The sequence below is a fragment of the Micropterus salmoides genome, unplaced genomic scaffold, assembly GCF_014851395.1.
Source record: "Micropterus salmoides isolate LMB-PRFRI ecotype aquatic unplaced genomic scaffold, ASM1485139v1 Ms_hic_scaffold_2, whole genome shotgun sequence".
Taxonomy (NCBI): domain Eukaryota; kingdom Metazoa; phylum Chordata; class Actinopteri; order Centrarchiformes; family Centrarchidae; genus Micropterus; species Micropterus salmoides.
The window spans coordinates 19,168,272-19,181,347 of record NW_024041150.1 but is presented as its reverse complement, the minus strand read 5'-3'; the positions used below and the strand labels follow the sequence as shown (position 1 = coordinate 19,181,347).

Sequence of the window (13,076 nt, the reverse complement as noted above, 5' to 3'; positions counted from 1 at the left end):
ATTCTTCCGGCACATAGACTGTATATAAAGGTCCGGCAGCGGCGGAATGCGTCGAATACAGGGGCAACGCTGGTCTCAGACCAGTAGCAGAGATCACGGGTCTCTGTTATGTGCACACCTCCGACTGTCCGGGCGCTGCACTTCCGCAGTTCTGAAAGTTCCGCCATCATTATCAATCAGTATAGCGATGCAGACGTGGAAGATTCTGAATTGATTATGAATGAGAGAGGTGAGCAGCAGAACGTGACGGTGAAAGTTAGCAGAGGAAGTTACTTAGTAAGTTGTCAGTCTGGCAGAACCTGTGCAGTGTAGGTCACAGACTGTCTTAAGTATGTTGTTTCCGCAACGAAGTATATCCAGCTGCAGCCCGCAGACCTGATGGAAGTTGACGGAAGTTGAACTTCCATATGGTTTGTCCCAGAAGACACCGCACACAAAACGTGATGATGTATAACGGTTAATCTCGGCTCACGTACAGTATAGATCCTAATGTTAACCGTTTTATTCTTTAGAGGCCAACAACACAACTTTAAATAGACTTCTGAGTTATGAGGCGAGAAATCAACTGTGTAGATCGAATATCGGCAGTCTGACGAAAATTGTGTCTGTTGTGTCGCAACTGCTGAACGAGTATCAATGTTCGTAACGCTTCTGTCATTAAATTCTTAGTAATGTTGTAAAGTTTTAACCTACATCAAGATTCATCTGCCTGGTGATGTACAGAATATTCTTGGTTTGTGAAACTTAAAATATACAACAACAGTATGAATTGAAACATTGCTTTATTATTGTCATTACGCTATTATAAATAAATATTACAGTATTAATATACTATAATAATATTATAATTATAGTATTAAGTAAATATTAACGCATAATGTACACTGATTTTTTTTAACAGCTCTGCGTGGGACAAACGGTCGAGATAAACGTCATTACGTTTTGTGTACGGTGGCTTGTGGGACAAACCATATATGGAAGTTCAACTTCCGTCACGTTTGTCTGGTTTGTCTGTGGGCTGCAGCTGGACCCTTCTCTCCGCAACTGCTGAAAACGTGAAGGCGGTTGGTTCTAGCTAATGTGTCCCCCGTAAAGCACATTTTTTGGCTGCCATGTAGCTAAACTGATGTAGTGGACCAACCAGCCTCTCACCTCAAAAGGGAGGTGAGGTCAGATAATGCCAAAAAAGGGGGGGGGGGGGGGGGAGTTGGCCTTTTGACATGCAAAAACTAGAGACATCGCCTGGGGTTTGGTAAGGATCTGCAGAGACTCAATCAGACATGCGTCGCTTAAGGATTGTGTATTCAAAGAGCCTTAGTGAACCCCTCTCGCCGTAAAGGTGTCACTGGAGACACTTAGCAGGACAGCAAAGGGGCTGTCCAACCCCTCTCCCTCCACTGGTCACCTCCGGACATCAAAAATACCTCCCTCCTGATTCCTTTTCTCACAGAATGGCTGAGCCATAAAACACCACTCCCTTCTCTTCTTTTAGTGCAAATGTGATAAGCCAGGAATGCGATAGAGGGACACGAACAACCCCTGCCTTCTTGAGCCAACAAATGTTTCATTATAAACTGTGTTTTGTTCTGTTTAAATAATAATCCTTGCTAAGTTAGTAGTGGTGTTTGCCTCTTAGATTAGTAGTTATATTACCCTTTTGTTGTTGAAAAGAATCTAAACAAGTTAATTTTGCAGTGTTTTAATCCCTGACATTTCCTCATTTTATGTTGTAACCAATGCTTTGTTCCCAACACTTTCTGACAATTCCTTTAGAAATGATGATAAAGAAATGTCATCCTATACTACTCGATTAATTTTCAGGCTCAAATTTAATGTTAAATCTCTAAATTCCCCAGCTCCTGAGCGAAGGGTTGTTTAAAGAATAATCAAAGTTGAATATCTACTCTTCATGTAACCAGAGCTCTTCCAAGTGGACAAAATAAGTATTACATGCCATTGTTCTGAAATGCCGTTTTAATGTATAAATGTCACTCTGTATTTACCTGTTTGCCATTCGTGTATCTTGCTTATATTCTCTAAGTAAGAACAGGTAACCAATATTATCCAGGAAGCTAGTTAAGTTCCTCTCATCTGATGTGATTCCTATGAAATGCTAACCTTAAGGTTAATTACTGACAATTGTTTTCCTTTTTATCAAATGCTTAAAACTAAGAACGGTATAACCGTTTGACAATTAAGGTTTGATTGTGGGAAGATATTTGATTACAATATGCGCAAATAGATTTTTGAATAGACATATTAAAAGTTAAAAAGACAGTCTCTCAGGAAACCGGAAACATGCCCTCAGGGGAACAAAGGACTGCTCTCTGGAAACCACACCTCAACAAACAAAAGCAGCGACACATACGCGTTCGCTTGTTCTCTTGTCCTCTTACCCTCTTCACCTGCACTTCGGCACGCGCCCAGCGTGCTCCCTCTCCCGGCAACGCCCTAAGAAGTTCGACCCGGCACAGCGAAGGCTCTTTGTTCGTTTCAAGCCACACACACAAAGCGCCGCGACCTCAGCTTTCCCTCGTTTTCCAGCACCTTACTTTTTCTTTTCTTTTCTTTTGTTTGTTAAAAGTTATCAGACCGTTAAGTTACACCAGTTTAATTCAAGAACGACCGCGTTTTTAAGCTTTATTCGTCTTAACTTACACTGCTCCCACCGAAGCCCGGACCCAGCCACATGGGCCCGCCTTGCCAGCAGTAACCCAAAGGATATCCTCACTGCCAGACCGAGGACGGTCGCCACTGGAGTGTTTTTCTAAATTCAGACACGGAGAACCCCCGGAAAATTCCCTAGCAGAAAGCCAGGAATCGGGCAGATAGCGTGGGGACCCGTGCAAAAGGCCAAGGCAGGCTGACGACCGGCAAAACAAGGCATTCTGTGATCAGTGATGTCCAATAGTCTGAGTGACTCTGGGTGAATTAAATCTCTGGCGGTGCCCCGCGAAATGAGATCTGTATGAATTAATATTCTCTGAATATTAAAATTCATAATTTGTATTAATCCTCATAAGTTTATTAAAATCATAAGTAGACATGCTACACGGAGTAATGTTAATTAGTTGTGTGTCATTACTACCTAACTTGTCGAGGAATGAGAACATCAGGTTCAAGCTTAACTGGTGTCTAGTTCACATACAGTAACTTATATCCTGATAGTTAAGTTATATTTCAGTTTTCAGAGGAGTCTGAGAACTGATAGTTAAAGGAAGGACACTGGTAGGAGCTGAGGCTAGTAAAGTAAATCAGGGATGTAAATTAGTTCTTTTAAGCAATTGAGGAGACGTTTCTTTAGGATTTTAATGTGCAAATTAAATGCTTAGTAATTATCCAGAACTCACATAGAAAAAGATGCATCAAAATGGATCACCGCCCTCTGATTTGTAATCAAATAGTCGTGAGGTGCTAAGAGATTCTCGTCCCTAGTGCACAAACAGTATTCCCATTGAATTACTTTCAAATGTCCATTAATAAGTTTAGTGAAGCGGTCGTCTCCAGTTGTCCACTGCATCTTTTAGAGCCTGTCCATAGGCTCGCCATTCATATGTGACAACATCTGAGCCTCTTCTTACATCATGTTGGCAACAGGTCTTCTCTTGAGCGATTTTTCACCACCCGGAGAAGGAGTTTCCTTGATGTAATTATGTTGTGTTTTTGTGCTAAACTGCAAAATGTTCAAAATTCATACAGATTCATTCAGTTCATAAAGAAGAAGAAACAATTAAAAGTTGTTTTCCTGCCCAAAATGTGTGTCACTTAAAGCAAAAAATTACGTAAGTGATTATAACAATTGTTATAATGTCTTATGGACGCATTATATCGTGTTATAAATATAAGCATAAGTCATTATAGCAATGACCTTCATAGAAAAGTGTTACCAATATTTCTTGTAAATCTCAACTTAAACATTAATGTAATCAAATCAAATATAAAACCAAAGGTATTTGCCACTGCCAGGGCATTACCTTTTATCTAGCTTGTTAAAACAAGTTACCATCAGAGTCCAGTTTTCTTGGGTTTTTTTCTGAACAGGTATCAGCAGAAACATTTTTCTTTTACCAGGGAGCAGCATAAACAGTCTATGTTCAGTAGCAAGTGTCCCTGTTACAGAGAGGTGAAGTGGTCGAGCACAAGGTGTACCGGCAAGCGGCTGTGTTCCTGTGAAACTGTTGTCTTGAACTTTTTGTATGTGAAGTGCAGCACAAATTATTCGAAGAGAGACTGATCCTCATTGTTTGAGAGTTTCCAGAACCTATGATTGTTTATTAAATAGGACATCAACAGAGGGAAATCACATGGCAGAGCATCCCCGCAAAACTAGATGAAGGCCTATCAGGTGAAGTTATATAGCCTATGATTTTGAATGTAAAAGCAAAGGGCTCACTGCAGCCCCGGCTTATGAAGGACATCAAAACGTGGATGAACCTAAATTTCCTCAACCTAAACGTAGACAAGACAGAGATCATAGTGTTTGAACACCCTGAACTGCTTGATGTAGATTCTCTCGGCCCTTTGAGTTCAAATAACCGCTCAACTGTGAGGAGTCTTGGTGTTGTATTGGACAGTGCGTTTAAATTTGATAAACAGATATCCACCACTGTTAGATCCTGCTTTTTCCAGTTGAGAACTACAGTATAGCCAAAGTAAAGGTCTATCTCCCTCCTAAAGGTATAGAGAGGGTGATAAATGCCTTATAACTTCCCGCCTTGACTATTGCAACCCCTTATATGTGGGCTTAGACAAGTCATCTATTCAGCGCCTACAATTAGTCCAAAATACTGCTGCCTGCCTACTGACAGGAAAGAAGAAGAGGGACCACATCACACCTGTGTTGCGCTCCCTCCACTGGCTTCCTGTTCATTACAGGATTGATTTTAAAATCTTACTTTGAACTTTTAAATGCCTTAATGGATTGGCTCCATTATACTTAACGGAGCTTCTTCATACTCCAGCTAGAGTGCTGAGATCCGCCAATCTCCTCCTCCTGGATGGACCCAGAAGCAGACTTAAAACCAGAGGCGATCGAGCCTTTAATGTAGCTGCCCCTAACCTGTGGAACAACCTGCCAGTCCATATCAGAACCGCCCCAACTCACCAACGTTTTAAATCACTGTTAAAAACACATCTCTGTTCTTTGGCATTTCCTTTGAGTTAAGTCTGTTATCATTCCTGGCAATTTTAATATCACTATATATCGTATACTGTATATTATAATGTTTTATTGCTGTACTTTTACTGTGTAAGTAGTGTCTTGTTGTTGTATTTTAACCTGTGAAGCACCTTGGTCAACCTTGGTTGTTTTAAGTGTGCTACATAAATAAAATTGATATTGATATTTTAACTTAAATAGGCTACAGCTGTGTAGCACACAGACGCCATTGCCATGGTTACTCTCAATAGAGCGCTGGCCGTATACTCGCAGAGCAATGTCTTATTTACTTAATTACTGTGTTACTTCTCCCACACGCTGCAGTCTGCCGAAGCCTCGATCCTCCGCTGCTTGTTTTGGTGGGTGATTTGTATGGAGGTCATTTTGTTTCAATTCAAATTGTGGGAACAGATGAGCGATCCACGTGTAAATGGGTAATCTGTAAATATAAAACATTTTCCACAAACACAAAATGTGTTCAATCAATCTCAGTTCTTTACACACTGAGTTTTGAAACAAACATTCCGCCGGTGGAAAGAAAATCTAATGGTTTTTAGTGGAAAGCTTAATTTTGACCTGAAAATAGGAAGTTTGGGGAATTGGGTGAGAAGTTGTGGATTTGTGTTTAGAGTTTTGAGAAAAAGAGGCATCATTTCAAGAAATGTGTTTAATTAATCAGGAAAAACATAATAAAACAACAATAAAACATACTAATTAGCCTATAACATGCAAAACATGTTGAACACCAACTCAGTATAATTGGCACATTTATACTTTTTTTATCATTATCTTAACTTTTGGCCTATATAATAGTATATTGGAAACTAATTTAAAACACAAATTAGCCTGAATTTTCATTTCTACTCTACTCATCACATTATATTTCCCAAAAATAACTAACAATGCTGATTGTTTTTTTTTGTCAGTTATGTTTTACCTCTTCAGTTAAACTCACTCACCCTTGATGTGTATATGCTACTGTTTCTCTCGCAGTATACGAAATCAGGCAGAAAATGACAACATCACAAACCTGGCAGCAGGTGACCTTCTTTGGATCGGTTTGCACTGGGAACAACTGTGGTCTGATGGGAGCACCTTGCTGTTTCAATTTTGGGCCAGTGGGCAACCAGACAGCACAGAGCAGTGTGTCACCACATCATTCAGAAACTCAGGACTGTGGTCTGATGACAGCTGCTCCCTCACTTTCCCATTCATCTGTTACTCAACAAGTAATGCATCTTATTTACTCACGTACTGTGTAAAGATTCATTGTTGCATTAAGGCAAATATATCCTACATTTAAGATCAGTACCATACACCACACTGAATTTAGACTTGTTTAAAGTCTGTTAAAGCAGAAACAAGAATGTTCTTTACGTCTGTTGTTCTGCATAGACTAAAAGCTGTTCAGAAGATACAGCAGATAAACCTGTGGGAAACTAGTGATCATGTTGTAAACAGCACAGTATTTAAAAGTTAACATTCTTAATTTTACTGTTTAAACTGAGAAAGTATGCAGTAGATTAAAAATAATCAATCAACTGATTTACAAGTAGTGATGGTGTTGCATCAAACAGCTGATGAATTTTCAGTGTGTCTGTGTGACTGTGTAAAACTAAAATGTATTATTTCTAACGTCCTACTTCAAATCAAGTCCTGTATTGGCCAACACATTAAACTCCTTTATTTCCCCATAGTAATACAACTTAAAGAATTTGTATTCTTGATTTTTGTTCATTACATGTGTCTTATGAAACACACTCTGTGATGTGGTTAGGTGTAAAATGTGACACAGCATTCTTGATTAGACAAATGTGGGTCTTAATTAATTATATCTCTCATGGCCACCATTAGGTTTTATTAACAATGCAAGACAAAATGGAGCAACCTTAACATTCAGATGGAGCATGAATTATTTTTCACGCAAAGTTGTTTGTGGATAAATTCATTCCCTTCTCTTCTTCTGTCTCAGCTCCTCCAAAAACAGAAGACTTCAGATCAATAGGACAAAATGAGTCCAGTATCACTCTGCAGTGGAACAAAGTGAACAACAACTTCATCTTTATTCTCCAGTTTAATGATGCAGAGATCAACATCACTGCACCAGATGGAGATGGACCAGTAACTCACACAGTCTCATCTCTCACTGCTGCAACTGAATACACATTCACTCTCTTCTCTGTGTTTGAGGACGTCAGAAGCAGTGGAGTAAACATTACTGCAGTTACCGGTAATATGTCACTTTATTTCTATGCTCTGTATCTGCTTAGCGAGCCATCATCTGCTTTTCAGAGCACCAGTGTAAAACTAAGACGTATCTACTGGGTATAATATTCATTAAAGGAATGTGCTACTTAACAACATGCACTTTATTGCATGTTAATTTAACTCAGCATTGTTTTGGCCAACACTGTAAAATATTTTTTACATTAAGAATGATTTCTTTTTAAAACTTTTGGTACATTGTGATTCTTCATTTATCGTGGAGTACATCTCTGTTGGGATATAAAGTGTGATGGATATGACTACAGAATGTGACATCTGGATCCAGAAAAAAACATTCTTAGTAACACAAAGAATTGTTTCACTCGCTCTGTTCGTGATAATCAGTATTCATTTGTATTGATGTGGGGATACAAAATGAAACATCTTTAATTGTCAATGGGAACATTTTCACTTTTATGTACAGTTAGTTATTATATGTTTCACTGCTCTTTTTGTCTCAGCTCCTTCAAAAACTGAAAACTTCAGATCAATAGGACGAGATGAGACCAGTATCACTCTGCAGTGGAACAAAGTGAACAACAACATCAGCTTTATTCTCCAGTTTAATGGTGCAGAGATTGACATCACTGCACCAGATGGAGATGGACCAGTAACTTACACAGTCTCATCTCTCACTGCTGGAACTACATACACATTCACTCTCTTCTCTGTGTTTGAGAACGCCAGAAGCAGTGGAGTGAGCATTACTGCAGCTACTGGTAAGATGTTTGACTTCATTAATGTGTATTTAACCGGGAATAGCATTTTCATCCTGCAACTTGGGAAGCAACAGGACAGTTAATAGTACTAACCAAATAGTATTTTTTTCCCTGTGTAGTGAAGGGCGAGAACAGTCTCCCTACCCGGATTCAAACACGGGTCTACAGGGCACTAAGGAGGATTTTTCCATATTTACTTAGAACAACTGAAAAGCAATTAAAAGAAACATTACTATAGCAAATGAAAACCCTCGATTTGGTTTGGCCCACTGATGTCATCCATCCATGAAGAGCGAAGTAGGAAATGAGGTGGGCATCAGAGTAGTTATGGCAAGATGAAGCTTTATGAAGCAGTGAAGCTGTCTATCCAGCTGGTTCACTCATGGTGCTTCATTAGCTCTATTGTGCCATCAAGTGGACAATAAATGTAAAACAGGAACAGTGATGAAAATGACACCATGGCTTTGGTGTGTGAAGTTTTAAATTGAATAAATTAATGAATGATGTTTGTGATGCCAATGTATAGGGAAATTAGGTTTGGTCAGCTCAAAATGTTCCCAAACAGGGGAAAATCTCCTCTTTCTTGCTCGTTCCATCGAGGGATGGGTATCGCTACTGGATACCTTTATGGTATTGACCGAAACAGCCCAGTATCGAGAAGAATCAAAACGGTTCTAGTCAAACCAATACGTCAATCGATACTTTTTGTGACCAGATCGTCGAAAAAAATTAAGATTTGTATGGCACCGAAAGAAAGAGAAGAGCACATCTTTTTTCCCCTTTGTGTGCCTGCACCATAAATAAAAAAGGCCTGCACGCGTCGAGTCGATGCATGTTTTAACAGCCGCTCGCTTTCAGCTGCAGCATGTTCGTCGCTGTTGCAAGTTTATCACCACAAGCTTGGCTTTCCGTTGGTTTCATCTTCTGGTATCATTTAACACTTCTCACTTTCTGAAATTCACATCACTTGTCACTGATCAATCGCTACATTCCATTACAACAATTAAGGTTTACATGGTTTAATTTTCAAAAAACACCATATTTTTCTCATATTGCACATTGCTGCAGCTCCTCTTTTCACCCTGTGTGTTGTATGCTCCGCTCTGGAGCTACAGAGTGATGCATCTTACTTGTACAAAATCTTTGTTGGGAGTTGCACATGCGCAGTTCCCAGGTAAGGACTACTAGCCAATCAGAAGCAGAGAAGAGCGGGTCGTAAGAAACAAGGTAGTGTGATCCAAATCAAAGCCGCTTCAGACTGAGACCGTAACCTAGTATAAGTTACTCAAGTCCACAACCACACAACATCATTGTTCGACATCTTACCATAAACCACTACAAAAATCATCATATTTCAAATCAATTTTACATAAAAATTGGCTGAACAATTTGAACGTTTGCTCAGTAGTTTTCACATCAGGTGTAACATTAGCATTATAGTTATAACTTTAGCTGTGTTAGCCAACGTTTACAACAACTCTGCACTTGGAACAATTTGAAGTTACATTGCCGTGTTTATTTTAAATATAATTCACAACCAATAAAGCATACTTACAGGTTGTGATTGTGAATTTCCAGGCCCAAACAGAGTCGGAGTTGCATCGTCTTTTAGCACTAAACGTTGAACTGTTGCAGGTGTTCTGATGATCTATGCTGCCTTGCCGAAAAATACTACCATTACGCAAATCGTTAGACTGGACTCTACTCGGCCCTGCTCCGTTTTCCATTGCAGACAGTACCCAGAGACAGTACGTAGCTTGTCGTCATAGCGACACCACACACAACTGCCACAACGTAATGTTCAATGCGACCCACACAGCTTTCTCTTTTTTAAGTTAAAGCGTTTCAACATTCCTCAGAATGTAAAGACAGATAAGCGGTATGAAAACCTTCCAGCTGTGTTTTCTTCTGCAGTTGTTGCTGCAGCGGTCTGTGTGACGGCGGGAGCAGAGGGCTCTGTGAGCGGGCCGCTGGCCGGCCTCACACGCTCCTCCCGCGGGTTGGCACAGGCTTCCCCCATAATATGCTCCCAGATTTGTTTAGTATTACCTCTAGACTTATGAATAATTACAATAAAGAAAGTTTGCTTTAGCCTTTCTTAGTTCTCAAGTAACACTGCTGCATAACATTATAATTTTTTGTCTATTTGTCAATTTGCTATTTAAACTTCAGAAAATGTTTTAGTGCATGATTTCGCAAGTTCATCAGTTTCAGTAAGTCTGTACTCAACCAAGGTAGACAGTTCTTTTTATTATTATTCTTACCTTGGGGTATCTTAGTGAACGTTTGTGCTATACTCTGAATTGTGTTTATAAATCTCTCTCTGTCTTCCTCTACATTCCTCCCAGTTATAAATTCATTCCACTTTGTTTTGGTTATAGCCATTTGAAAATTCTCAAGTTCACTTTTAGGAATTCTAGGATGCTGAGAATGATATTTATTTGTCGTAAATCTATTATTTGTAAGCTTTCTTTTGAATAAAATGAGGTATGGTCAGTTAATCCAGTAATGGGATTATATGTTTTCTCAACTCTTTCTGGCCTGTTGGTGAAAATTAAATCAATTTGCGTCTGTGAGGATACAGTTATTCTGGTAGGACCTTTAAGTAGTTGTGTAAAATCCATATTATCTGTAATTCTTTTCAAAGAATTTCTATTTCTCTTGTCATCCCAATTTATGTTGAAATCACCTTAGAGAATATAGAGAATTACATTCTTTGAGTAACCTTTTAAATTCATCATAGAAAGTATTGTTGGATGATATAGTAAAACCAGAACAAAAGACATTTGAGAAGAGAGAGTGATAGTTAGTCCAATATATTCCAGATTAACATTAGATAGTTGAATCTGGCTGGAGTGAATATTATTCTTCAGGTAAACCATGACTCCACCACTTCTTCCCTTAACTCTATCCCATCTAAATAAATTATATCTGGGTATATTCAAGGCTGCCGATGGTGAGTTTTTATGTAACCATGTATCTGAAAGACACATAAAGTCTAGATTGGAGTCACATAGCAAATGTGTACAACTTGGTCAGTTGTAGAAATTACACTACAGATATTCAAACGCCCTCCTAATAGTCCCCTGTTTTTTGGGGGGGGATCCCAGATGACTCTAGAATTATTAACAATTTTTAAAAGTTTAAATCTGCAATGTTTTTTAAAGACGGGGTTTACAGGAGTAGGTCCATGGATGTCTTTACAGTTACTAAGTGTGTTTCCTGGGTGGATTTGTTCTCCACGGGTGCAAGCTCTCCGTTTAGAGTTTGATGAACAGCCATTACTTACATTTTGTGTGTTAGAGTACTAACACCTCGCCTAATTCAACACACTTGAAAGCAGAGATTTAGTACTTGGACGGAGCAGCACTGCTGGCCTATGTGTGCCTGGTGCTACAGGTAAACCAGCACTTGTAGGACAGATATCTGGATCCTTATTCACCGCCATGCCCGTTGCGCTCACCAGCAGACACCCATTGCTCTCACCGTTTACTGCAGCCACCGTGCACCATTGTTTATCCTCATCTGTAGCAGCAGCCACCATGTGTTCCCGACTCTCTCCCTCCGTTGCAGCCGCCACACGTTCCCAACCTCCACTACTTGCCGCAAGATGCACGACAACGCATGAGACATCCACCAGGCTGGGTGTCGAATCCTCTGTGTCCAGACAACAGAAGCGGGCAGGGACACTGTGCCTCCGAACCACAGGCCCACCAGCGAGGTCTCTGCATTACTCAACTCGTTGAACTTGGACATCAGATGCGGTTGTTAGCCCAGGCTGGTTTACAGTAGGCCACGTTGCTCTGTCCACAAAGTTTGAATTTGGACCGGCGCACTGATGAACATCACCAGAGAGGAGCAGACAGAGTGTAATGATAAAATGGTTGCTTGTGTGGTATTTGGCTTGGTAAGGTTGTTGAGTCTCATGTTGGCATGAGTAGATGAATGCATTAATCACAGCATTTTTTCCGTAAAACCTAATACCTTGATTGTAGTTTAAAATGATAGATGTAGAGAAGTCGATCTTGTCACAGATATAATTTATATAAAGAGGCGGACCTGTGTCTAAAAACATTAAAATAAAACTAGGCTAAAAACGCAACCAGCGCAACTGACATGCCTGCTGCCATCTTAAGAATCTTACTCGCGAACCGAATGTGAAGAAGAATAGGAGCAAGTAAAGTGCCTGCACTCTGTGGGAAATCACCAGTCAGCACAATGACCGAGAAGAATAAAAGAAAAAGAACTGGATAAGATCAGAGCGGAAGAGGGTCATTCACTGAAGCCACCAAGAGTATGGAAAGAAAGAAGGAGCAAAAGGATCAGAAAAGGAATGGAGACAATCAGCATGTGATCTGTATGGACAAGAAGTGATATTTGGCATGCATTGCCATGATAGTCAACTGTGCTGTGGAAATAAAAGTAGGCTAAATCACAGAGGATTAATATGGTGTTGGATGCTGCAAGCAGATTCTTTGACATTGTGGGTATATCAGGAGCGGAGATAGACATTACACAGAGGGAAGGATTTGAAAAAATTACTCTCCAGACATAGTATGGACAGTTTTTGAAGTCTCTGGGTGGACACTACTTCGTTGTTTTTGCACTGGGAGACTGTTTCATCCAGTAGGTGGCAGTATGCATCTTTAAAAGTCATGGTTACAATCAGCTTTCGCTGACTTGATAGTCTAACGTGAGGTGCAGGTTTAAAGACATCCAATATATTACATTACATTAGCTGCTATCATTATATTTGTTTATTTATTTGTCCTGTTTGTTTCTCATGTACTTGTTTTGTTTTATTATAACCTGTACTCCCTGTTTTGTTGTCTGTCAAGTACTATTGGATTGATAAAGCTATCGGGGGAAAAAAGACTCGGCGCCTTCAGCTGCCTTGCTCTCGCAAGGTTTATGTTAATGTTCTACATTAAGAG

General features: G+C 39.8%; 1 protein-coding gene across 1 annotated transcript in view; it reads left to right on the top strand.

Moving 5' to 3' along the window:
• LOC119912223 overlaps window positions 1-13,076 on the top strand; it is a 359,916-nt gene that overhangs the window by 6,931 nt on the left and 339,909 nt on the right. The window contains exons 4-6 of the mRNA XM_038731318.1: window positions 6,152-6,387; window positions 7,131-7,388; window positions 7,885-8,142. Of these exons, the coding sequence (XP_038587246.1) occupies window positions 6,152-6,387; window positions 7,131-7,388; window positions 7,885-8,142 (752 nt within the window). The remainder of the gene's footprint in view (window positions 1-6,151; window positions 6,388-7,130; window positions 7,389-7,884; window positions 8,143-13,076) is intronic.